Source organism: Apteryx rowi, unplaced genomic scaffold (genome assembly GCF_003343035.1).
Source record: "Apteryx rowi isolate R43461 unplaced genomic scaffold, aptRow1 scaffold_538, whole genome shotgun sequence".
In the NCBI taxonomy this organism is placed as follows: domain Eukaryota; kingdom Metazoa; phylum Chordata; class Aves; order Apterygiformes; family Apterygidae; genus Apteryx; species Apteryx rowi.
In genome coordinates, this window is record NW_020450803.1 from 536,126 (window position 1) to 563,102 (window position 26,977).

Sequence of the window (26,977 nt, forward strand, 5' to 3'; positions counted from 1 at the left end):
TTCCTAGTTTAAAGCCCTCCTTACCAGGTTGGCCAACCTGTTGGCAAAGACCCGCGTGCCCCGCCTTGTGAGGTGGATCCCATCTCTTGCCATCAGTTGTCTATCTATCTTCAAACAGGGTCCCATGGTCGTAGAAACCAAAACCCYGTTGCCAACACCAGCGGTGCAGCCAGTTGTTAACTTGGAAAATCTGTCTCCTCCTCCTCTGATCCATCCCCCTCACTGGCAGGATTGAGGAGAAGATGACCTGGGCTCCCAGACCCTTGACCACCATCCCCAGAGCTCTGAAATCCTGCTTGATGGTCTCCAGTTTGCCCTTGGTGTCATTGGTGCCCACATGGAAGAGCAGCGGAGGGTAATAGTCTGAAGCACGGACAAGSCTTGGCAGTCTTTCCATGACATCTCGTATTCGAGCCCCTGGCAGGCCACAAACCTCTCTAGACAAGAGGTCAGATCGGCAGATAGGTGCCTCCGTCCCCTGCAGCAGGGAGTCACCCACAACAATCACTCACGGGTTCTTCCGGGCGTTCCGGCAGGGCACAGGGTCTGTTGTCCCAGTTGCTTCCCTGGCAGCCATGCCCAGCTCCTCCTCACCCTGGAGGGCACTAAACCTGTTCCTCAATTGCAAGTCTTCAGGAGAAGTAAGAGCCTTTCTCCTTCTATGAGAAGTGACCAGTTTCCAGCCTTCTTCTACAGTGTTATGATGTACCATTTCACATGGCACAGAGCCCTCCGGCAACTCCACTGCTGTGGGGGGCTGGGACTCCTGGAGCTGTATGGTTTCCAAAAATACCCTGTCTATCCTGCTCATCCTCTCGGATGCTACGCAGCCTACTGACTTCCTCCCATAACTCCTTTACTTGACGACACAACTCGTCAACAACAGCACACCTTCTGCAGGAGAGCTGACTGTCAGCCCAGGCCTCATGGAGAGGCCCCAAGCACTCCCTGCAGCCTGAGACTTGTGATAATAATATTGTATTGAGTGCAATCTACAACTCAGTATGATTGCCCGAGTGTAGGGTTTTATTTAAATTCCCTGTATTTTTCCATCTATCATAATTTTGCCAAAAAGAAATTAAGTCCAGGGGAACTTGATCTATGCCTGATTTCAGGCTGGATGAAATTGTGGTTGATAAATAAAGCATGTAAAAGCTTCAGTTGAGTTTTTTCTACAATTATGTTTGATTCTCATTGTGGATTAACATTTTGACTAAGTTAAAAAGATTCTGCTCTCTCTTTGCCCAAAATAGTCAGCTCCCTAATCTGTTGAATGTTGGCCAGAAGACTTTTGCAAACTGTACTTCAAAAGAACTGCTTCAACTAAAATATGGGTGGTACCCGTATTAGCTGTGTTTTAAAAATGCTATTGTATATTAACCACAGAATTTAATGTCAAAGAAAATGGCACTATGTAAGAGCTGTTTTCAATTTCATTTTGCAGAGTAATGAGAATCAAGGAAGAGAAACCAAAACGTGGGATTAAACAGATTTTACCTTCAGTGCTTTGTCTTTTTGTGTTGTTGTTTCTCTGAAATGTTTATATTCAGTATTCTAATGCTCTGCCTTATAGGCTTCCAACCATATCAGTGATACAAATTTGTTTTGACACTAGCCTAAGAGAAGAAAAGCTGTATTTTTTTTAAAAAAAAGAACAAAAACTGAACAGAAAAAGTGAAAAACAAAACATCTCTGAATTGTTAATACCATCATTTTCTAAGGAGAATTGTAAGGCTAAGTTATGATTAAAGTGGCTAATTACAATATTTATAACTAAATTAAAATCTTTACTTTTTGAAAATTCTAAAGGTGAAGGGTAATTAAATTTTGGATGGAATATGGTCTACAGGATGGCAAAATGGAAATGTTTTAATTTAAGCAATTAAAACTCATTCTTTCTCTATTTTTTTCAAAATTTATAAATACTACTGTCTGGTAGATCAACACAGCTTTATACATATGCTGATATGTGCTTTTACTGCTTTTTCTCAGAATTACTTTCTCTCCAGGCTCTCCTGACACTTTGGCATCTAAAATTTCCCAGACAGCTGTAACTGCTGATCTCCTTGAGAGAAAAAATTATAAATAATAAATGAAAAATATTATATTTATTCTTCAAGCAATAATTATTGTACGTAAGACATAACATATAGCCACTGAGAGTATATGAGGTCTACTGCTCTACTAAGCTCAGCTAAGGTTTTATCAAGTGCTGCCTCACAGTAGCCTTTCTAACTGTCACTGGGAGCAGTGCCTCCTACTTTCCTACAGTAGATGGCTAGTAGGTGGCAGGACCTGAATAAACATATGCAAAACCTGAATCACTTTTGGTCTGAATATTAAAACTAACAAGCTTTCTCACAATTTTGAACTTTCAACCCTAGCTTTGCATTGACTTTGTGGATCTTTTTTTAACTGTGGTTGCATCCTTATTTTTCCCTATTTATTTTTACACAACAACTTTTTGTCATTTCTTGCTGATTCACATGTAGTTTTTCACTCTAGAATCAAGAAGCATGAACATTTCCTTGCAGAGCTGGTCACACCCAGCTAGTTCACTGCTACACACTCTTCCATGTTGTCAGTTTGCAATTCAACTTCCAATAAACTTCTCTGATTTTTCAAATATGGCTAGTACACAAATTTTCAACGAAGGCTGAAGGTCAAACCCAGAAATCACCACAAGGGTTGTTACAGAATCTCTTGCTACAACTTAGAATAGTTTTTCAGCAGGAGTAGCTGAGCTGAGCATCACATTTCCTTTTCCATGTCTATTTTTAAGATTTCTTCATTGCATTTTGTATTTCAGCTTCTGTTTTTCCCACTAAACCTTAACATTTTAGCTGTTTCAAAGTCTGGTTATTAGCTATGGCTCTTTAGAGAGGCGCTGTAGAGGGGACGTATGATGTGTAAGTCATGACAGAATAAGGGAATGCTACAAGCTGATTGTTTTCACAAAGGTAAAAAAAATACTGCAATTATTTTACTGCAGATTTTATTTTAATTCAATAATGGAAGAGTAATTAAGATTAACAGGCAAACAAATGATAAGTACACTTGGTTGTCTTAAGTGTTTGGGAGCATTCGGTTTGTCCTTTTATTATTGGAATGTTTCTGAAAAATCAGTAAATTAGTCACTGTCTTCCCTTATATCATAGGCCCAGATCATTGCCTTTGCAAGTTAAATCTATAGGCTGAAATTTTAAGGAGGATATCTCACATGAACTCTTGCAGAACTTCTCTCCTTTCGTTCTGTTGGGAAGTTGTTCCCCTGTGCAGCAGCCTGTCAGCTGGATCAATATGGGAGATTCATTTGTCAGAGACTGTGTCCAAGCCCTTCACTGACATTAGCTCCCAGTGGTACCTCCCATTTGCATTCCTGTCCCTAGCACCAGGCATCCATTGTGTTTCCAGGGTCGCTTTTTCTCCATTCCTGAACAGAAAAGGATAATGAGATATGTTTGTATTTTCAGTGATAGTGTTATGGATAATATGCTGTAGTCTCTTTTCTAAGTAATCCCTATTTGTGTCTTTCCCATTCCTGTTATCCCTCCTTAGTGCTTATGTTAGACCCTGAGTTCATTCTCCATCAAATCTACAGAAAGGAAGAGAAGGAAAATCATTCAGAGAAGGTCTTTTTCACAAATGGATATGAATAGGAAGACATTCTCTTCCCCCCGACACTATCATTCAGACTAGTTAAATACATTTTTTCAGATTTTTTCAAATATTACAAGTTTAAATAAAATGCTTGAACAAAAATGACTGAAGTTGGCAGAAGAAGCAGAAATAAAAGGCTTGGAATGAATTCTTCAAATAGAGAAAAATCATACTACAATTCCCTAGAAATATACTGCCTTATCTTTATAGTATTAAAGGTCATATACCTGGCAGATATTATTTATATATTTAAAAATAAATACAATTAAAAATACAAATTCCTTTGAAATGCAGTGATAGCTAGGACAACGTGTAAGTTTTTAACAGGGTCTTTATGGGTTTTGATTAAAAAAAAAAATACAATGCAGTTTCAAACCACAGCCCTTTTCCATAAGGGAGTTTCTCCAGAATATTTCCAGGGGCAGCTGCTGTTATGACAAAACGCGTACTTCAATATTTATAAGAATTCTATTCAAGCCTGCCAAAGACCCCAAAGAAATATCTGGCTATTGTCTCCCTCTGTGTTCTGTACACACATCAGAAGGTAAGTTTTGGAAAAGGAGAAATGGACTCAATTTGTACATCCATACAGTGGGATTTGCTGTTAGATACCCAGCTAATAAAATACGCCATCTGTACAGAGCCTGAGTAGTCAGTGTTTGTGATTGGAGTGTGGAGGGATGTTTGGAGGAAAGGAATATTGCATCCCAAAATCTTTTGTATGCTGTGGCTCCATCATCAGCTTCAGTTCTGATACTTAGACAAAAGTGTTTTAGAGAAAAGAGAAACATAAAGTGGGACAGAGGTGGCAGAAACATCATTTTTCCAATCTAGTAGGTAGGCCTAGGTGAAGCCAGAACAGGGACCATCTGTCTGTGTTCCTCAAGCACTGTGGGGTTTTGCAGAACACTATAGTGCATTAAGCCCTCGTGTACACCGTGTGTACCACAACAAACAAAAATGAGTTGTTCCTCCTAATGTAAAACTCATTTCAGCATTTACTCAGAAACTAGATCCAAACACTTAGTGAGGAAGTTTGGTAAATTAACTTGAAGGAATGGCATTACACACTTGCAGAGCTCATCACACATGCAAATGTCAGATCATAGCAGAAATTCAGATATGTCCAAAATGCTTAGCTATCAGACAGATGAGTTTACTTTGAATAATTGCATTTTTTGAGGCTCTTGCTTATAACAGCTTCTTTGGTTTCATGGAAATGGTTTTGATCCTTGGTTCCACACTAACCATATCAGTATGCAACAATATTGGTTGCATATTAATATTGTTAATTGTTTTTAAACTGAACTGAAGGAAAAATGACATTGCCTTAAGGAAAATAAGAGGCAGATATGATACCAAGAACAATGCTTTTTAAGAAATAAAATTAAGAAATTATGCTAGTGTGAAAAAAAAAAATGTAGCCCCTATATTAGCCAGGCAAGAATTAGGTACGTGAATCTCTTGTGTTTATCTCAGCAATGTTTCAACAACAATATTTTTGACTGTCATGAAGAAATCAGTAAAAAAGATATGTGGGCTGTTTCCACTTTCCTTATTTTTGAAATTTTACATTTGCCTTTTAAAGTTTTATATTTTATAATGCTTAAAGTTTGTGTTCATGATTATGTATGTGTGCTAGTTAAGGGCTTTAAGTAGACAAGAAATGGCCAAATTTCCTATAGAGAATTGATTCAGAAAAATGTGCACAAGAGGAACTCTGGCCTGAACTGTTCACTAAATAAAAAGCTGTGTTCCAGGAGGTGATTAATAAAATGTTCAGTCTGCTCCAYGACAATACTGCTTGCTACTTGACATGCACAGTTTTTGAAGTGTTTGGAACACTTCCATCTCCACTCCAGATGCAAAGACTGCCAAAATCTGCCAACCATGAGCTGAGAGGATGAGAGTAATTTTTTTTTTTTTTTTGCTCTGAACTTCTCCTGTACAAATCTAGCCTTAACAATAAAGATTACTGTCCTGTAAGGGAAAAGGATTGCTTATACCCAAGTCAGTTAAAGCTTCTCCCAGAGATACTAATATCTTTAGTTATGTTATGAAAGTCAGCCCCAAGTACTACATATTAAAAGAGGAATGCAATTATTTCACCATTTTATTCTTCTGACCAGTGAACTGGCAGAGGCTCAGTGCTTTTAGCATTGTAATAAGAATCTCATTCTCTGTCCCTAAAATTTCATGGAGACTGGTGTAATACATACTTGACAGCTTATGTTTAATTGTACTGTGTTAGACTCCAGCTGTGAAAGCACCATTTCAGACACAAATCAGCAAGGAGCATTTGTCCAGAAATCATCACAGAAGTCCTTTATAGTTTTGGAAGTAAGATCTTGTGGCTTTATGGAGATATGTGCTGGAAATAGTTTGGTACTTTCCAATGCTAACACATTTCTTTTTCATGTAGGAGAGTATCTGTAGATTGTATAAAACAGATGTCAGGTATTAATTTGGGTCTTTGTCTCTAGAATCCAGATTTGCATTTCTAACAGAATGTTAGCCTTGCTTGAAAAGTAAGCATTACCAACATTTATGACAAAGTGATTACTGTTTTAAATAGGAAATAAGTACAAAATCTTTATGTAATCTTTTGGTAAGTGCTGACTTTTTAACACTTTTTTATGTTTAAAATACTTGAATAGTTTCCTTTTTTTCATTTTTGTTCTGTATAGTAATTGTTGTAGGGATATTCATGATCATAAGTAGAATGGATTTGGTTCATGAGGGAACTTGAATCAGTGAATATAGCACCAGGATATAAGAGGTCTGGGTTGCATTTTGCTGCTGCTAATCACACAAGTTAATTTCATCCCAGTGCCTTGGTTTCCCTTCATATAAAACTGAGATCCCAATTAGTCTTTTGCAAAATGCATTGAGATTTATAGAAAGAAAAGTTATATAAGAACTACGTGAGGTTTTATTACTATTATGGTGAGTGGAAGGAGAAGATGGTCACGATCATTCTCACTAAAGCTTGATTTATTCCCTTTTTCCATCTTCTAAATGGGATGTTCTGTAAAACAAAGATTTCCAGTGTGGATTGGATGGAAATTTGCCAGTGGAGAAATTAGAATTACCTGTGGATCAGTCAGAGGCTTATCAGTGGGGTCTTTCAAGGCTGCAGCTCTGATTCTCCTCTGCTTATTCCTCTCCTTAGGCAGTTGCCATGCATCAGATGGTTTTTTGAAATGTTGCTGTTTTGATTTAGTGGCATTTCTTGTCTGTTTTTTTTTTCTCTTTTATATCTCCTGTAATTTTCTCTATAGATGATGGAAGACTGAAGAAGCAGGACCTTTGAAATTCTTTATTGATGGACACACTGAAAAAACTTAAGATATATATTTCATCTGTCTGTGTGTGGGGGGATATTTGTCAAAGGAGCTTGCAGGAATTATCACACTCTTCTGTTGAATTTCAGTGGGATTTCAAAGTTCTACTCCCACAGGCTCTTTTGAAGGCCCTTGAAGTCTTATTCCCTCAGGCTCTTCTTCCCACTTTTTTATACCCCAACCATCAATCTTCTGATACATGGCAATGATTTCTTTTATTGAATATTCAGTACAGCTTACCTATTTGAAACAGGACAAAACCTCTCAGACAGAAACCATAAAGAAGCTTTTAGGGCAATTGTTTTCTTTGAATTACCTGGTATTTCTAGTCACATCTCATATATTCCGCTGTGCCTTCAAGCACAGTTGCTGCTGCCCTTGATCGTCCTTGATTTTGTGTGATTTCTAATTTTCCTTGGTGCCTAATGGGACTGTTAAGTAACTTGCAATTTCTAAATAGGTTTTTAAGTCATAAGATACTTAGCAAATAAAACAACATATAAATCGTCAAATAAAACAGGACACTTCAACGTGGTCTATCATAGAAAAATGGGCAGATTACTTGTCATGAGGGAATGGCTCTGGCAGTGATGAGACACAGAAAAAGATCAGGTATAATGTGCAAATGAAATTAAAAATTCCTGATTAAAACTGCTTTCTCTCCTCCCCTTGCCATGTTCTTTCAGCTAACAGAATGCTCTTTCCTCTTTCAACTGCTTCTCTTAGCCTCTGGCCCTGATCTGGAAAAGATCCTGCCAGCTCCTGGGCTCACAGAGGAAGAGGAGCTGGGAAAGGCTGTCTGTTGCTTCTCATTGCCTACTCAGTCAACAGTTTTGTATAACCATATGATTGACTGAGGCAAACCGATGCCTTGTTAACCAGTGCACAAGGGAGCCAGTAAAAAGTGATGGGATGCAATAAGTTCTCTGAAACCACTTTTAGCTCTCTTCCTTATATTGTTTGGATTTTATCAGGACTGCTCCATTAAAGGATAACGTACTTATAAAACAATTTGCTTAAACTGTTGCATTTGCAAAGTAATTGCAATGGTACAGACTATTGTAACATACTAATAATTTGAAAGTATGGGTCCATTTTGCATCTGTCCAGCAAGACTGAAATTGCACTAAGGTAACATTTGCCACTACACAATATAGTTTCCTACAAAATTTTCATGTTCTTGGAATTACAGTTTACAAGCAGTGCTCACAGTTACAAACTACTCAATCAATTTACACATACAGTTTGAAGTTAGTTGATGACCTTATATTGTCAGTGTTTAATCAGTATCTTCTTCTTTTTTATTTAAAATAGCAACAAAATGTAGCAGATGTAATATCTAGCCAGAGTGACAGAGGCATCTAGTATAGGTCAATAATTGCTTTTTTCTTGCAACCTGTTCTTCAGACTACGCTTCCTTCATAATACTAGGAATCAAAGTAAAATCCTGTTTATCAGTCCTTACATATACATGGATTTCAGCAGGTAATGTGTCACCTTTTTTTCATCAGCTCTCAAGGGAGAGCTAGAATCCACTTTTCCTTGTCTATATGCTTAGGCTAATAAAATCCATAACTATAGAAGGGCCTTTCTACTGGTTTATTTTCCCTTTGGAAAAAACTCTCTCTTATATCAATTTTCCTGGATATATTGTACCCTTTTTGGATAGTCTTGTTTCCTTCGTTTGAAATTCAGCCATTCTCTGTGCTCTTGAAATGCCGGATTACTCTCCTACAGATGCATCTACTGCAGGGACCGTTTAATATCCTTTTGTGTCTTTTTTCATACTTCTTAAGGTAAAATATCTGTATTTACTGAAATTATCTTTCCCACAGATAGTATAGGTACCAGCTACAGAAATCTAAATATTGGAAGGGTTCAAAATGCAAACAATGTTTAGCAATCATGAAGACGAATGTCATACCCTTAATATCTTGAGTTCCTCTCAGTATTGTACAATTTCATGTGATGGTTTTTCTCCCTATCATACAGTTTTACCAAAAGATTCTTGCAACCAGTGCTTTTCTTTTCTCATATTCAGAAAGGAGATTAATGTTTCATTGTGTCAAAAAGAATATCTTTATTCCATTGTAGGAATACACAATAGATGTTTTCTTCCGTCAGAGATGGAAGGATGAGAGATTAAAATTTAAGGGCCCAATGAACATTCTTCGATTGAACAACTTAATGGCCAGCAAAATCTGGACCCCAGATACATTTTTTCACAATGGGAAGAAGTCGGTGGCTCATAACATGACAATGCCAAACAAGCTTCTGCGAATCCAAGATGATGGGACTCTCTTGTACACCATGAGGTATGCCTTTTCATCTGTTCTCATTTATTTTTTGATATGATTTTTTCAAATAAAAATTAAATAAGGTTCCTGGAAGACTTTCCTTATTTGTGGCCCAGCAGAAACAATACGAGGAAAATGTATGTTTTGTTTCCATTTCTCCTACAGGTCTGTTGGGTGATTTTGAACAGATTAGTGTTCCTGCGTGTTCCTCAGTTTTCATGCCTGTAAACGCATTCAAAGATGCTGACCACCTGCTTTGAGATCTTTAGATAGGAGGGATTGTACAAGAATTGTTAAAACACTCAGAGTTTACCAACTCCACGTTATAATGTTTAAACTAGCATATGACTTCTGCTGAAGGCCTGTTAATGTACGCATTGTACTAACCATGTGAGCCATTGAGCAAATTTATTATTGAGATCAATGGGAACAAAAAGAGGAAGAAGAAAAGGTTAATAGGGACTCAAATTCTTCCCAGCAAGGACTGCAGGGAAAACAGATCTTTCTCTCTAATAACAGTTTCTGTGTATCTAATTATAATATTTTACTTAGAGTTTTAATTTTTAATTTTTGCATGCTGTGCATGATTAGCAGCTAAGATAAATATTTAGCTAGTAAAATATATTAAATTGTTAATTTGGTTGGAAAATAATTTATAAAAAACTGCAAACATCATGTATGCATAGGCATAAGCAATGTTTTTATAAAACTAATTTCTTCTTTATTTACTCTTTTTGCAATAATGTTATTTGTACCTTTGAAACTATTTTATTCAAATTTTCAGAAACTAACTTAGTTTTCTTTGTTTTTCTTTGAGTGTATTTAATAAACTGAATTGGTTGTGAAAGCAGACTTAAAATCCCCAGCTTAAGTAAGATACAAAGTTTGATCCATAAAGCAAACGTGTACTATGCAATCTTCTTCGTTCAGCCATGCCAGCATACCTTAAGCCTGATTTACTGTACCACACTCAAGCCATCACAGTACTGAGTGTTGATGCATAGGCTACTAATCATATTGAATGATGTGGTGGTTGGAGAGGCTCAGAACAGTTTGCTGGAAATAAATTGAGACCCCATTTATAGTATTTTTGCTTGGGCTTGAATCAATATTTGAACTTGTCTTTGTATAAACTGAAATTTTTACCTTCCAAGAAGTATTCCAGTCATATGCTATAAATAATAAGAAATACAGTTTGAAATAATTTTGAAGATTTATTTTTTAAATAAGATCAGTCATGTCAGCTAGAATTAACAGACCGTTTTCTATTACTTTTAAGTTCATGACTTGTAAGTATGTTGCTTCTGAGGATATGAGATTCATGTCTAAACTGCTTTCATGTTACAGATTTTAAACAGCCATTTTTATCTGTGCCTATTTGAAATGATAGTGTGTTTTATAACAGAGGTTCATGAAGTTCTATCCTGTGCCTCCAGCTGTTTTCTAACACTTCTCTCTCCTCTTTACCTCCCCCAATTTCAGAACCAATTTCCTGGGGAGTGGGGGAATAGAAATATGGAATATTTTTCAGTGAAGGGAAGGTAGGATGGCAGAACATAGTGGGGAATACAGTGACTAGGGGCCACTGGGAGTACAGAAAGATGTAGCTGATGTTTGAGGACGGATGAAGAGAGATGGAAAAATGCTGAAAAAAATCTCCACCCAGAGGTGACTTATGGGATAAGAAACAGGAACAGAGTAGTTCTTTTTCTTTTTTCTTGAATTAAAAATAATGAGAAAGAAAAGTCTGACAAAGTTTTGTTCAGACTGTTTTAAATTGTTCTTTTGTATTTATCCCCGTATTTAATATTAAGATATTTCTGGTAATATTTCACAAAATGAGCAAAAATTAATGCATTCTTAACATATTGTCATGCTTATATATAAATAAAAACACTAATCAGTAGTATCATGGAGAATGAGTAAGAATATATCTTTTGAAAAAAAACCACAAATTGCTTTTTTATACACCTTCCATTCAAACTGTAAAAAAAAATGCTCGGAAAACTGTGGAGCACAGTCCTTTGGTAAAGCAGCTGTATTTTATCTGCTTTTGTAATGAACTTTTGAGAGCCATATAATCATACATGTACCTCAGAATATTATGAGGAGAAAATGACTGTTCTTAACAACCTGCAGTTGCATAATTGATATTTTCATTTAAATGGCCTTTTCTCAGTTTTGGGGTCAGATGTTTTAAGTTTTTCATGTGATAAGTCAATGTCTTCTAAAGAAACACATAAAAGGGATGAAGCAAAAGCTGATTTAAATTCTAGTTAGTTTATTATAACATTTCAGTTTCATCTCCTAAATCAGCATGAACTCTGTTCATTTTTGTGGAATTGATTTTCTTGTCCTGCTAACTGACTTAAATGCATAACGGGCTTTTGACTTTAAGACTTACAGTCCAAGCTGAATGTCCAATGCACTTGGAGGACTTTCCTATGGATGCTCATTCGTGCCCACTGAAATTTGGCAGCTGTAAGTACCAAACCAGAAGTATAGACTTTGGTTAGTGAATATCTAACATTGCTCAGCATCACTTTGTTTCACAAAGTTGATACAAGAGAGTCCTTTTTTTAAGTTGTTACCAAACATACTGAAATGTTTTCTCTGTTCATTGTTGTGTCTTTTAATGTATTTGAGAGCTTTCTTGATTCCATTTAACAACAAATACTATGGACCTAATTCAGCACTGCACTGATCTATTTTCATTCCAGTATGCCTAACCATACTGATGAATGCAGACCTGTGTGTAAAATGTACATATTGTATTAATGAACACCAGATTAAAGACTTTGAAGAATGCCTTAACATTTGTTTTCATTTATTGAAATATTTATTTTCCTCTTTATTATTAATGATGTTTGTTTTTTATATTCTTAAACAATGAAGGCAACAACAGATAGCTTCTTGTGATAAAGATTTTCACTAATTAGCACATCTTCATGTTAAACAAGTGGACTTTGATCTCACTAGTATTATTTTTATATCGATACAGCTTCATTTACCTACATTGCATTCTTTTTGCTTCTTCTTGGTGAATTAGGTCCGCATTGTGTATATCACCTGGATTTTGTACATTGAAAGCTTTTCTTCTTTTCTTTTTTCTTTGRCTGCAGCCTAGATTCTCTGCCAGCCCCAGAAAAGGACATGGGTTTTTGAGGAAGGCGGTTAATACCTTTGAGTTCTGGCTGATTCTATATTAATTGCAGCTGCCGCAGGTTGCAAAACAGATGCTATGCTGTCACTAAAGGCATCATTCACCAGAGCTTATCATTTATCAGAGCATTGTGCACACTCTGTCCATAACTCTGATATGTCCCTTTCCCTGGCGTTGGGGGTAAGGGTGGTGGGGGGGAGTGGTTCAGGGAAGAAGGACCTTAAACCAAGTCTATGCTTCTGACGATGTTTCTACTACCGGGAAATCTTAGCTATAGAGATAAAAGGTCATTAGAATTAATAAAATTTTTGTCATGAAGCCTTCTTTTGCCCTAAATATTATATTACATGCTTAACTAAATAACACCAGAGAAGTTAGTTGAAATCAGCTACTAACTATTAATATTTTTATGCATGCACACAGTGTAAAGTATGTTTGATTTATAAGGGGGGGAACTAGTACTCTGAATTCAAAACAGAAAACTTACAAAACCAAATTTAGCCTCAAAATAACTGGAAAAAACGCCATAATAATGAAACCAGTACTCAAGCGAAGAGGCTCCTTTATATTAAGCCTTCATTTGCATTCGTAAGTTTGAAACCCTTCTTACTAGGTATATTGGACTTTATGTGATTTTTTTCTTTTTTGTTTACTAATTTGTTCTATGTCTGACCGTGTTTGGTCTGTTTATATAACATCCTTCCAAGGTTTCTGTTTTTCTAGGAAACAGTTCAAACTGTGAGCAATGTGATTATAGGAAAGCTGTCTTTCTTTTCCTCCTGTAGTCACCTGTGCTGCACCCTATGAGCCTACCCACAGGGCTCTTATTCTTGGTCACTTTGAACAGCTGTCTCTTATTTCCTTACCTAGAACTCATTTCTAGATTACTATGCTTTTATTCTGGGATAGAACTTGAATGATGAATAGTGTTAAAAATAAGCTAGAATCCTGAAAGATTTTAGTTTAGCTGAGGCAAGTCCACAAGTAGTATACATTTGTCACAACTCTTCACATGCTGCTAATCTTACATTGCTAGGAAGACCATCAGCCTTCAAGAATGTTTCGCATTACAGACAAGGAAAGAGCCAAATTGAATGTATTGGAGAAGTTGTAGCTTAATAGATTACCTTTCTTCATGCCCATTGAAAAAATCTAACCAAAAATGGGGAGTTTGGGGTCAAATCAGCAACTGGCAAGACTGCTTGTTTGCATCAGAGCAAAGACTTCTTATTGGACCCTGGAGATCTAGAAGGGAAGTATTAACAATCTCTGCTAGAGTGTGATAGTGTTAACTATCCCCCTTTTAGATTTCGTCAGTCATGCAATTTATGGCCAGTTGCATGAAGAAGCTTCTTTCAGGGCCTCTAGAGATTTCTCCAGTGAATATGTCTGCAGCCCAGCAGAAATGTTGCATTTCTTTTTTTACTTCACTACAGTCATGGGATAAGACTTAAAACCTACCTGTTTTAATCAGCGAAAATGAATACACGATTTCTTCCATCAGTGGTTTAACCTTTTCTTTCCATACTTTTCATACTCCATTTTGCCAGTAGGGTGTTAGACTGGAAAAACTTGCAGAACATACTCATTTTTTTTGTTTCTAAGTTATTGGAGAGGCATTAATGCTATCTAAAATACAGTATTGATTTGCTTCCATTCTAACTTATTTGACAGGCCATAGGCTAAATGTATACTTGATCTTTTATTCTCATGAGTAAACTGTGAGAACAGCCTGCTTAATCTCAGTGTGTCCCACAAAGAGATGCCATGATAAGGAGTGAAACTTAAGAGGGAATACATGCCAAGGCACAGAGCTCCTACAGTTTTTTAGGAGCATTGTCACAGAACCTGCCATCCCATTTTAGGTATGAATTTCAGCTGATCAGAAAATGTTTGTGATACATTCTGAAAAGGGGAGAGTGGGGACAAGTGAAGGTCAGAACAAAATATGAATGAATTTCCAAAAATTTAATGTGACCTACATCTTACAAATTGTCCTTTTCATTGTCCTTTTCATCTGGCTTAACATGGGTTTTAGGATACATATAATATGTACTCTTTGATAACTCTTTTAACAGTGTAGAGGAGCTGTTACATTTAATTTAGTAGCAATAAATTGTGGTTAATAAGATCACAAATCAATGCCTTGTTCCCATGCTGCAATAGTCATTCAGCCTACAATAAAGTTATTTTAAATGGCCAAAGCATTTTTTTACTGTATCATTTTAGGGTTTTCTGGGAAGATAATTAATTAGCTCTCCTAATTATATAAGTTTTGATGTTGCAAATAATGGAAGCTGTTTAGTCTAAATTGCTGACAGAATATTTTATCTTATTTCCCACAGATGCATACACAACTTCAGAAGTGACATACATTTGGACTTACAATGCTTCAGATTCAGTGCAGGTGGCACCAGATGGTTCAAGATTAAATCAGTATGATCTTTTAGGCCAAACAATTGGAAAAGAGACAGTTAAATCAAGTACAGGTTGGTAAAAAATGTTTAAAGAAAAGGGCAATCACTTGGCTATAATAAACACTAGGAATTTCTGTTGGTGTTGGAAGGCTACTGAAAGAAATTATTACAACATGTGAGATATTAGGCATAGTTTATTAATGTATGCCTACAAGTAACACATATGGGCACTTTACTGATTCTTTCAAATTAATAAGTAGCAAATGACAGTAGAGGTGAACTGCTCCCCAGTCACTGTTTTAATATGCTGTCTGGAGCCTAATCTTGAATCCAAATAAAATATTTTGTTTTGTAATCCAAGCCTTGGATAATTCTTTTAATTTAGCATGGTAAACAGCACTTTTTGTCTACCTAATAGTAAAGTGTGCTGGTTTCAGTATTTTTTTCCTTTCTTCTTCCTTTACTATTAAACACTGGATTATTCTACCTGGTTTAATAGACTGTTTAATAGACAAAGACTTCCTATATGTGCAGGAATGTGGTGGACCCCCATGCTTGCCTTCTGACTGTACAATAAGGCCTTAACATGCCTTTATGTGAACATAGAGGGGTGATATATGCAGAAGCCTGCAAGACTGRAATTCTTGTCATGGCTTACAGTACTTCCTGATAATAAGAAATCATTCCTACAAGATACTGTGCAGATTGAATATTGATCTTTCCTGGAGTTCAGTGGGAATAAGATGTAGTTGTGTTCAGTGTTAAAAGCTAGCTTGTATTCTGTAGGATGCTTTCTACTACAAAATATGTTTTGTGCAATTTAACCACAGCACATTTTGTTCACATAAACATACCAAACTTTCTTTTGCCGAAGAAATGGAATTTGTTAGGATGGTAACCTTTTTTCATTGTCTTTTGTTTGTTGCACATTAGGTGAATATACAGTAATGACAGCTCATTTTCACTTGAAGAGAAAAATTGGTTATTTTGTCATTCAGACTTATCTTCCCTGCATCATGACTGTCATTCTCTCTCAAGTGTCATTTTGGCTGAACAGAGAGTCTGTACCTGCGAGGACAGTCTTTGGTGAGTATTCTGAGTAACATTTGCTTTGTTTGCAACACCTGAAGCTTTTCTGAAGCCTGCTTGGCAAAGGCCTTTTTGATTGAAGTTTGTTTGTTTGTTTGTAGAATGTGATACTATTTCTAGTCCAGACAGTTTTCATGTGCAGCTTACAGATCTCCAAAGGATCCCAAAGTTTTTGAAAATTAGCACATAGGAGAACTGTCCATATATCCTTGATTCTCTTAAGAGAAAAAAGTTTTCATAGGATGAAAGAATATGATAATGTTTCTATTTAAAAAATGAATTTAGATTCTTTTCTGAAATGTCGCATTGACTGATAAAAATATTTTGGTACTTAATAGTTAGGTGCATTTCTAGATACAAATTAAAGACCTAAATTATTCAATTGTTTTAAACTTTGCAAGCTGTGTTTCATGAATAGAGACCCTGTTCTGAGGGTCTGGGCCAGTCTTTCTCACTAATTCATATTGGAGTGCACTGTAAGGCAGTGAACAGCTTCAACAGTGCAGAATAATGATGGTTTCCTTACATTAAAGTCTTGTTCTCTTCTTCATTAAAGCAAAGCAACAAATGTCTTTGTTGTGTAACTTACAGTTCTTTTAGTTTGTTCACTTTTAAAGAAAGAGGGACTAGCACTATGAAAAGAAAATAATGTCTGTATGGAATCAATCACCAAAAACGCTACATAAAATCATATTATTAGTTCTCAGTAAACATCATGCACTCTTCAAATAACAAGGCAAACTCAAATTCCTATTAAGTATGATGCACAACAAAGCACTCACAGTCTTTCCTGTTAGAGAAAATGCCACACAAAGTGTCATGAAAACTGCAGATTCAGATATGAGCCTTATTGAAGTCAGTTGGAATGGGTCAGTGGTTTTAGTGGTACCAGAATTCTACCATGTTTTCTTAGGCAGTTAACAGGCAGATATAGGTTTTTTTCTTTCTTCAAAGTCCTCTGTGAATTTTGCCATTCCTACTTATCACGATATATTTTTTTTATGCGTCTTTCCTGCCCCTTCCTGTTTGCTAGCCTTGCAAGTACCCTGTCAAATCCTTCTGTACCTCTGTGTTTACCCTTTTCCATATCCCTACCTATACATTTAGAACACTATGCCTGTTTTTTCCAAAAATATAGTCTCTCATCTTCTCTTCCTAAAATGCACCTTCTGTTCTGGTATCATCATCAGCAAGGCACAGATCATTCTCCTGGAATGTTATGTCCCTTCCTGCATACCTATTTTTCATGGTTTATTTTTTATTTAATTTATGTTGTTGGGAAAGAATTAATGTCTGCATAGCAGCCTGTTGCTTTACTCATCCCAGGCTTTAGTGTAATATGGATAATGAATAGTTGTGATATGTGATCATCTTGCCTGTTTCAGGATGTCTTGGGTGAACTGGCTGGGGGGGCTGCAAGAACAGAACCACATGGTCCAGTGACATAATTGAAAGTTTATTTACTAAGCAGAATGGATATAGCAGGTGGATAGAAATTTCTGTTCTAATATTTCCATTGTAGCACACGGACACATGCGCACACACACACATACCCCTCACACTCACACCAATCAAGGCCCCATCCCCTCCAGGCCAGCTTATGCCAGCACCGTGAACCCAGGGGAACAGGACGGTGGCTTTGGCTGGTTGATATGTCTGGGTTCTGCCTGGCAGCGTGGTCCCTGCACGCAATGATTGCACCTCAGGGCTTAGCCTTCTGCGCAGGATCGAATGTCTCCTGAGAAGATATTTTCTTAACTATTTACTACACCCTAGATAAGATCAACAGCATAAGCCACCAATGGCCCCTCTAATCATGTAGCCCCAGGCCAATCTTCTTGACTTTCTCTTTACCACAGGCAATTAAGAGATGTCACTGAGGTTCTTGTTACTGTCTGGTTTCCTGGCTGTTTTACAAAAATGTGAAGTTAGTGACAATTTCGTAACAAAGTTCATCTATTGATTTTTATTTTTCACAACTCATGCTGAATTAATCTTGCCAGTTAGAACTAAGCAGATGTAGTCAAGGTCTCATTTTTTTGGGTGATGCTTTCAGGTAGGCTCTGCCCAGTGGCACAGGAAGCCCATACTACAGCTACTTAATTTTCGGGTTTTATGTGGATGCCAGTAGTCACTTGCTAGATATCCGTTTTGTTTGTATTGTATAATAAAGATAGCAATTTTAAAAATTAGAAAGTAATGGTTTTGATGAAGTGTTTTTCAGAATCTGTGAGAAACTTATTTCAAGTATCTTCTTGAAAGCTACTGAGTTCTGGAAAGGACTAACTGCTCAAGTACTATTCCTTTCAAAGAAACATAACTTCAAGTTATTCAAAGCACCACTTACCATTTAGTATTTCATGTTTGAGAGAAACTACTTTTCTTTCTCTTTTCTGTCCTCACAAAATGTACTTTCAAGTTGTAGGTTAACATTAAGGACTTGGTGTAATGAAGCTTCTTTTATAGTTGAGCTCTTTAATCCCTTTCATTTATGGCATCTATTTAATATTGTTGACCTAAGCTATCCCAAATGAATTATGGTCTAATGTTATATTGCTTCCACTTTGCTTTGAATTATTGGAAGAAGAAAGTTTTACCAATGTTAATTAAATACGTCTTGAATAAGTTTTCCCTAACAGATAAATTTGAAAAGTATTTGACTGCATTCTTAATGAAAGGGAGTAAGCCTGGTTCATAATGCCTTTGTTTAGTGCAGGATTACAATCTATTTCATTTAGTAATGTGTTTATTGTTATGCATTTAATGTCAACAATATTAGCGAAACTAATTTTGTATAGCTTATTAAATTCTCACTTTATTTTTAACGGATCATAACATTTGGAATCATATATATTTGAATAGCAGTATTAGAAGCAGGTGACAAAAATTAGAAATTAGTTTTCTTAGTAATTCACAGTGCTATAGTAATCTGTGTGTTTTAATGCACACAGGGTAGAAATGAGAATCTTAACATGCATGTAGTTAGATGTGTATTCCTTGATCCCTGAAGTAGGCAAGAACAAAAATAATAGTGCCTATTACATTTTTAGTACATTGTCAAGATAAAGAATTTTAAGTTCATATTGCCTTGTTCTTTTGTCAGAATTCTATTGTCTGTGATCATTTTACTTTTGTGCTGTTTTCCTTTCCTCGTGTTTTCTTCATCTTTTCTGAAGCTATATTAATTAATGTGCAGTTTGAAACAAAAAAACATTTAGACCTGAAATAGATATACTTCTTTTGTTGTGCAAATGTAGAAATGGCATCCTAAGACAAGCCCAAATTTCATCTACAGTTATGTTTACATGGGAAATTGAACGAGGTAGACCCTTCCTTATGAACAGTTCTGTTTATATGAAGTGTTTTTTTGCGGTTTTGTTGAAAAAATCCCAACCATCTTTATTACCTCTCCTTTCACAGGTTGCAGGTTTTTTTCTGTGTCTTGGAAACATCCCACCATTTACAACTTTCAGTCCATATTTTCTGAATGGGGAATTTCTGTTGACTGCTGACATAATACTGTTTAACTAGTGGTGTACTGCAGGCACGCATACCTGGCAGACTACAGCAGTTGGTTAGAGACTCTGAGCTGGTTGCAAACAAACTAATATATCTTCCCAGCTCAGTGGTGTGCCAAGATACTAGCTCATGTTCCAAAAGAGCATAATCACATGAGTGTGGTACTGGATCCAGGGTAAATATCACTTGCCATTCAGCTTTGGGGATTAGCTTGGTCGGATTGTTGGGGAACTGTTCCATTGCTCAGTATTGATACAGTGGAACAACATGGGCACCAGCTTCACTAACGTATAACGTACACATATGTGGTTTAACTGACTGACTGAGTGCAAATTTTCTGGAAATAAATAGTGTTATGGTCCCTGGCCTTCCATGCCATTTCAAAAGGCTTCTGGCCTTTTGTGTTATCCCATTAGCGGGAGGGAAGACAGTGAACTTCAGTTATTTTCTAAAACCTTTCTATGTCATTTAGATTTATCTGCCTGTGTCTAAGCAGAATCGACATATGCTGCTTTTTTATTGTATTCTGAAGTAATACATATTTACTGGGTAAATAGAAAAAAAACAGTATGACATATAGCCAAATGTTATGCCCTAATATTTAAAATTACACTATCCCCAGAGTTTGTGTTTATGTTTAGACCTCCATCCATTTACTCTTGGGATGCTAAGATTAAGTAGTAGTCTGTGTTTCTGTAAAAGGGACAACAGTCTTTTCTTTCTGCTATGTTATTTGCATTTATTAATCTAGTTTTTGAACTGGGTTGAGTGATCTAATTACCTACCAAAATTTGCAATTACTTTTAAGAAAAAAAAAGAAGATTGGAATAATAGAACAATGGAAGTATCTATCTTCTTAATTAAAAAATGGCATTTATCAATTCTTTAGTGATACGTTATTCAACCATTGTGTGTATCTTTTCAAAGTGTTGTGGTAAAAAGATAAAATTGTGGGAGGAGTAACAGGACAGAAACAGTAACACTGTAAGAATTGGAACATACTTTAAGGACTTTTTACAAACTATTTGCAAAGCTCAAGTACATCTTTTGTTACAAAATTGACCTTTAGTAGTTCGTTATTTGGGCCTATTGCTGTCATTTTCAAAGGAGATGTCCACATTCTAAGACAAGAAGGTTAGGATGTGATTTAGTTGGCCAAAATCTGTTCAAATTAGAAAAAATATTTGACACACAAGAAGTAAAATTAGAATCCAGAAGAACTTGTCCCTATTAAGGAATAGCCTAACTTTGGCATACAAACAAGGGCATAAACCTAGCTGCCATGACAGATTTCAACTTTAATACTTATGTGCTAGCTCTTCCAATTTCTGTTGTATATATTTAATTACATATTTTTAGTTTTTAGTCCTTAGTTTTTGAGTGCCCCATACTGTTAAGCAACAGACATTATTTGCCCAAAGACGGCTGTCTCTTTTAAGCACATCTTGAATGGCATCCATCTGTTCTGGAATCCAGAATATGATAGAGCTGTATTTTTTACATTTGTAAGTTTAATGCCAGTGAAAGGTGTTGAATTAACAGCCCTGGAGAGGGATAACTTCTCTCCAGTGAACAGATGCAGTTTCAAAATCAGCACCATAAAAATAAATCCTAGGCAATCAAATAACTCCAGTTGTAGCCTGAAATGGATAAACATGTAGTGGTAGGAGATATTTAGCTTTTAGATGCATGTGTTGCTGAGAACAGCAGTTGTAGTAATACTGGAGCATATTTACTAGCAAATAGAAAATGTTTGTTTTTTTCACAGAAGGGAAATGTCAAAAGAAAGTGACTTTTTTTTATTCATTGGTAATATTTATGGTAGCAGTTGCACTCCTCTGTCAAATCCAAAACAAACAAAATGGGGGGTATAGCATTGTAATATTAAATTGGAAGGGATTTTTGGAACACATCCAATCCCCGTCTTGTATGCAGAAAAGAAAAGGGAGTTCAGACATTTATCAGAGAGGGGCCCAGCTTGATCAGTATAGGAGAGCAGAGAGGAATGGTGTGGCTGGAATTGCAACTTGTCATGAGGAATGTATGTAATACACTGGCAAGTAGAGGCTGCAAGGTCACATTTCTCTTCCCTAACATCCTTTTTTTCCTCCTCCGTGCCAAATGCAGTGATTCACTGTGTTCAAATTAAAGTCAAACTGATGACTGCTTGTAGCCTCTTACAAGATGATATTTGTTCTTCTAGCATCTGTACAATGCCACATTTGCTCGATGTTGAGCTATACTTGTAGTAATTCTTCACCTGTGTATAAACTGTAGCCTTTCTTAAAGAAATGATAAGGAGACATCATGCAGTCTTTACATAGCCTGTTAAATCATTTAGACTCTTCAGATTAATATATGATTTAGGGCAGAAGACTGTTTTCTTCTAATATTTTGATACCTCAGTTTGCAGGGCAACAATCTACTCACCTTTTTTTATAGAAATTTGAGTTCACTACTGTTAAGAGTTATATAATGCCATTGGAAATCAGGCCCTAAACAAATTTTTGATCTGGTCAATTTACGGGTTTTGTAGAGTTTTAAGTTAATCTTTGTGAAATAAACGGGTTTTGTTTTACAAGTTGAACTTATTCCTCTACATTAATAATTTTTCAGTCTTCTCAGGTTCAACAGTTATAAGGAGGCAGGTAATTTCCATTCAGTACTTTTTACCACAGAAGATTTGCTCATATTGATTTTTTAAAAAACTGTTAAATGTAAGATCACATGTCTTTTGACTTAAGAATAGCAAATATAAAAATACTAAAGATTCCTAAACTGACAAGTATCATAGCCTGAGTCTCCTGTCCAGTTTTCTTTCATTCAGTTCAAGTTAAGTGAATGCTATTGCTGACCATCACTGAATATGCAGAATGAAGGAATAAATTGGCAACTGTCTGGCAATCTGCTGTTTGATTAGCATTTGGGACACAAAGTGGCTTGCTGAACTTTTTAGAGAAATTGATGACTGTGTCAACTGATGGGAAGATATAAAATATAAATTCATGATGTTTTAATAGAAACTAGAAAAGGTCAGCAGTTAATCTTAAGTTAGGTTTCTGACTAAGCCATTGGGGCTTCAAGAAGATTAGTTTATTCTAAAAGGCAGGACTTAAACAGAACAGTATCTTAGCAACTGTGTATATTTGCATAGGAATAAGGTCACCTTATCTTTGAGAAACAATCACTTTACTGATCATTTGAATAATTAAAATGATTTATCTGCAGCTCAGGACCTGTGTTAAAATTTGCGTGTGATAATTTTAAATGTAAGATAGGTGTGCCTTTTTCCTGGAGATGCTGAAAATAATTAAGCTATATGTTGTGTGTCAGGACTGAATAAGTTCTTTACAAAATACATAGTCTATGCGTTTTCATACGATATAGTATGATAGCTGCTTCCTTTTCATTGTATGGGCTAGTAGATCATAACTGTGCCACAGCTGATTCCAGACTGAATGCAACTTCTTTGATACATGGAGGCTGAAAAAATAGTAATGAGTGAATTATGTTTGCTTAGGTGGCTGGATGCTATATGCAATCAGCAGGATGTTTCTGTGCCTTGTTTTCCTTGCTGCACAGGCCTTTGGAAGCATTTCAAGGAAGAGTAGTGCTGAGACTGAGTCTACTTAGCTTTGCTCTGTCATCCTTTCTAGCACCCTCAGAGATGGAGATTCTTTACGGACTGAGAAAGGATGGAAATTGCAAAGCCAGAAGGGGACTGAGTAGTCCTAACTGCTACTTTTCTTCCCTTTCAGACAGTGGTTAAAAATGCTTCTCTTGTAGAAGAAAAAAAGAAAACAAAATGAGCTAGATCTATCCTGCAGAAGCTAGGTCACAAATTACTAAGAGTAGATGATCTGGCTCAGAGATAGTGACTGCTTTCTCTCGAGAACTCGGGAACTGTTAAAACAATTTTATGAATTTGTAGTTGTTGAGGCTGGGACGTGCTGTTAGTAATATTTCTGCTATAAAAGCTCCTTTGCTGTTATAATGGAGTGTGGGTTTGTTGATCTGTGCTAAGTATATCACTTTGCATTGCTTTTCATTCTGGAGAGATTTTTAATAGAGTGTCACAATGGAAATGGTTTATTTTGTCTAAGTGTGATTTAGCCTGAGGTGGAAAAGACTGATTTACCTAAGGTATGATGATTGCGTTTATGGCTGTGGGGTTCTGCTTCCTAAAAATGATGCAGAAAAATATTCTTTTCCTTTCATCCCATGTATGTTTTTTTTTATTTTGGGGGAATAATATATGGCCTCCTACTGAGTCTTCATTAAGCACAAAAGTATTATAAAGTGTTTTAAATACCTGCCACAGTACAAGAACAGTCTTCCTAGATCATCAAATCTTATTTTCTGGCACATCATATGTAGTCATAATAATCTGGCCATTTCAAATCAATATGCTCTTCTAGAAAAAAATCCATGTTACCTGAATGAAAAGTTAACCTGGTTATATCATTAAGTATTTCACTGGGTTGTTAGTGGAAAAGATACTGGTGAAAACCATCATTATTCTAATAAAAGAGGACAACTTGTGTGATACTCTCAGTGAAGATGGGGCCAGACCTGTAGCCACTGCAGTGAAGCCAGCCACAAAAGATGTATGCTAGGCAATTGTATCCAAGTTTTCTTAAGCGAAATGCCTATGTGGTCAGGATACTGCAAAAAAAAGACATTATAAGAGATATTAGCATATTACTCATTATTACTGTAGTGCTGCAAAATATTGTGATTCCGTTAAGGAATTGTTAATAATTTTGTCCCTTCCTTGTTCTGATAGCCAAAAAAAGAATATTTATCTATCTCCTGTAAATAAAATYTTCAGCTGGTTAAAAAAGGGAGGTTTAAACAGTAAAATAGAATTAAAATATTCCAAAGGAAACTCTAGCTGCAGTCCTTAATATGGTGCTAGCAGTTTGCCACCAAGCTAGATAAGCTTTTCTATTGTGTTTTATGAACATACCAGAAAAATTTTTGTTTTGTATTTCGAGAACATTCAATATCCAAGTAAAATTATTGATATTTTGTTTTCTTCTTCCCCTTACAGGAGTAACTACAGTGTTGACAATGACAACACTGAGTATCAGTGCTCGAAATTCACTCCCCAAAGTAGCATATGCAACAGCTATGGATTGGTTTATTGCTGTTTGTTATGCATTTGTATTCTCTGCATTAATTGAATTTGCAACTGTAAATTACTTCACAAAACGAGGATGGGCCTGGGATGGAAAAAGTGTAGTGAATGATAAGGTAAGTCCTAAGGAAATAGCCCCTTTATTATAACAAAACAGCTGTACGAGATGATTGTTTTGATAAAGTTGGCTTTTACTGAAAAATATGTGTTGCATTAAATCAAAAGAAAAGACACTGGTTGGTAAGGAAGAAAAAGTGTGATTAGAGGAGGACTGAGAATACCATTTAGAAATTTTGGAAGGAAATACCTTTCTTCATCAGATTGTTGTTAGTATTACCTTGAAGCTTGAACCACATTGAAACATAAATCATTTATATCTTTTGAAAAGTCCCCCACCAGAGATAACTGCCCAAACCCTAAGGTCAGACTATTCACTAACCCTTTTGTTTGAAGTGAGAGCTGGAGTATTGGTTATATGAAAAAAGCTTTATGTGGGATTTATATATATATATATATATATATATATATAAAATATATATATATATATTTGCATCATTTAGATTTCAACCTTATCAGGTGTTTGTTTTCTTTTTTTTAATCTATATTATCTAATCTGTGAGAGCAAGCTATGTAATAATTTGTAAACTCTGTTTTCTGGAATTTCACAAAATGTTGTGGAACTTGCATATGGGTTCATGAGCTAGCTGCCGGAAAGCTGTGAAAACTTTGAACTCATACAAACTCTTGAATGAAATTATTTTTCAGAAAGAGGCTCTTTCATTTTTTAACTGTAGTTAATTTATTCTTTTCCATCGCATTATCATTTAATAAGGAGCTTAGTCTTGTGATGATAGCTTTTTGATAAAGTTTCTCAGAAAGGTGAAAGATGTTCCTAGTAGTTAGCAAGAAAGCCTGGCAGGGTGGCAAGATTATTATATTGTAGCTTGTGACCATGCTGTGTCGCAAGGTCCTAAACATCTAGCTGTGCGAGATACAAATATAAAATGAATTTCTTTAAGTGACTGGCCCTTGTCACTGCTCTGCCTCTGAGTTTCTCTCAAGGACAAATCATAAATGCATTCTTGCAAGAATAAATAAAATCATAAAAATCTCAGCTCTATATTCATTGCTTTTATTTATTTAATTTTATATATTTATTGTAAGCTCTGACCATGATATGCTTTACACACCTTTCCCTCAGATATAACCATTTCTCAATAAGCCTGTGTTAAGGTTTTTGCAGTTGAGCCTGAGGTAATTTGCCTGCATTATACCATGAACTTTTCTGCTCGGTTTTGTGTTCCAGCATTTTCTGAATCCTCTATTTTGGCAGGAAAAGAGTTAAGAGAGTGTAACCTTATTTTCCAGAAACAGCAAGGAAGTTACTATAATCCATGTTAAATGTGACTAATATCCTTGCTTTTAGAGATGCTTTAAAACTAAGCAATTAGGTGTTTTTCATGTTTCACGTGTACTCCCATAAAGCATCAGTATGTTATTAAGCACCAGTGTATTCTCATTTTATAGATAATGAGATAATAATAAAACGTAGTAGTGAAGAGTGTTATTCTAGGATATGTATGTGGCAAGACAGGGGTCTCAAACTACATTTCACCTGCAAGGTTAATTGTGATCTGTGTGATCTTTTTGTATTGGTTGAAGATTAGTCTGAAATTTTGCTTTTGTAACACGGGACAACTTTCAAGAACTGGTATTGAAGGAGCATTCACAAAATCAAACTATGGATAACCCCACTACTGGTAGCCTATTAAACAAGAATAAATTATGCTGTTGCTCTTACAGCAGCCTGCTTTGTGTAGTCACTATTAAAAAAGTAGTCTTGTGTCCTTATACTTCTGTCTTACTGAACTGTACCTTTAATTGATCCTTTAACCTTCAACAGTTTAAGGCCAACTGAGAGATTTGGGCTGACTTTGAGAAAACTTTGTTGTGATGCCTCAAAAAGATGCTGAATGGACCGAACGTTTTATTATTATTATTATTATTATTATTATTATTATTATCAACAAAGTATATCTGTGAAAAGTGAAATGAGAGGTTAATTGCTACATCAAGGACGTGAAGTTAAAACTCAGAATTGTCATCCTATAAAAATACTTTCCTGCGAGATCCTGAACCTACAGCAATAACTGCAGTAACGGATAGTGAGTTTTATTTAAGGAGTATCCGTATGCCCATTTTTTGTTTGTTTGGACTCTGAATTTATACAGCATTAAACCTGAAAAATCTTTAGGTGTTAGTGGGCAAAACTCCTGTTGAAGGCAACAGGAAGTTTTGTCTTGTTGAAAATTTCAAGATTTAGCCCATATATTTTCTGTCTTGAGCAA

The 26,977-nt window shown here is 35.9% G+C and overlaps 1 protein-coding gene across 1 annotated transcript in view; it reads left to right on the plus strand.

Annotated features, from left to right (window-relative positions):
- Positions 1-26,977, plus strand: part of GABRA2 (gamma-aminobutyric acid type A receptor alpha2 subunit) — a 66,454-nt gene that overhangs the window by 33,924 nt on the left and 5,553 nt on the right. Inside the window, exons 4-8 of the mRNA XM_026081155.1 lie at positions 9,099-9,319; positions 11,700-11,782; positions 14,810-14,953; positions 15,815-15,967; positions 24,543-24,745. Coding sequence (XP_025936940.1) covers positions 9,099-9,319; positions 11,700-11,782; positions 14,810-14,953; positions 15,815-15,967; positions 24,543-24,745 — 804 coding nt within the window. The remainder of the gene's footprint in view (positions 1-9,098; positions 9,320-11,699; positions 11,783-14,809; positions 14,954-15,814; positions 15,968-24,542; positions 24,746-26,977) is intronic.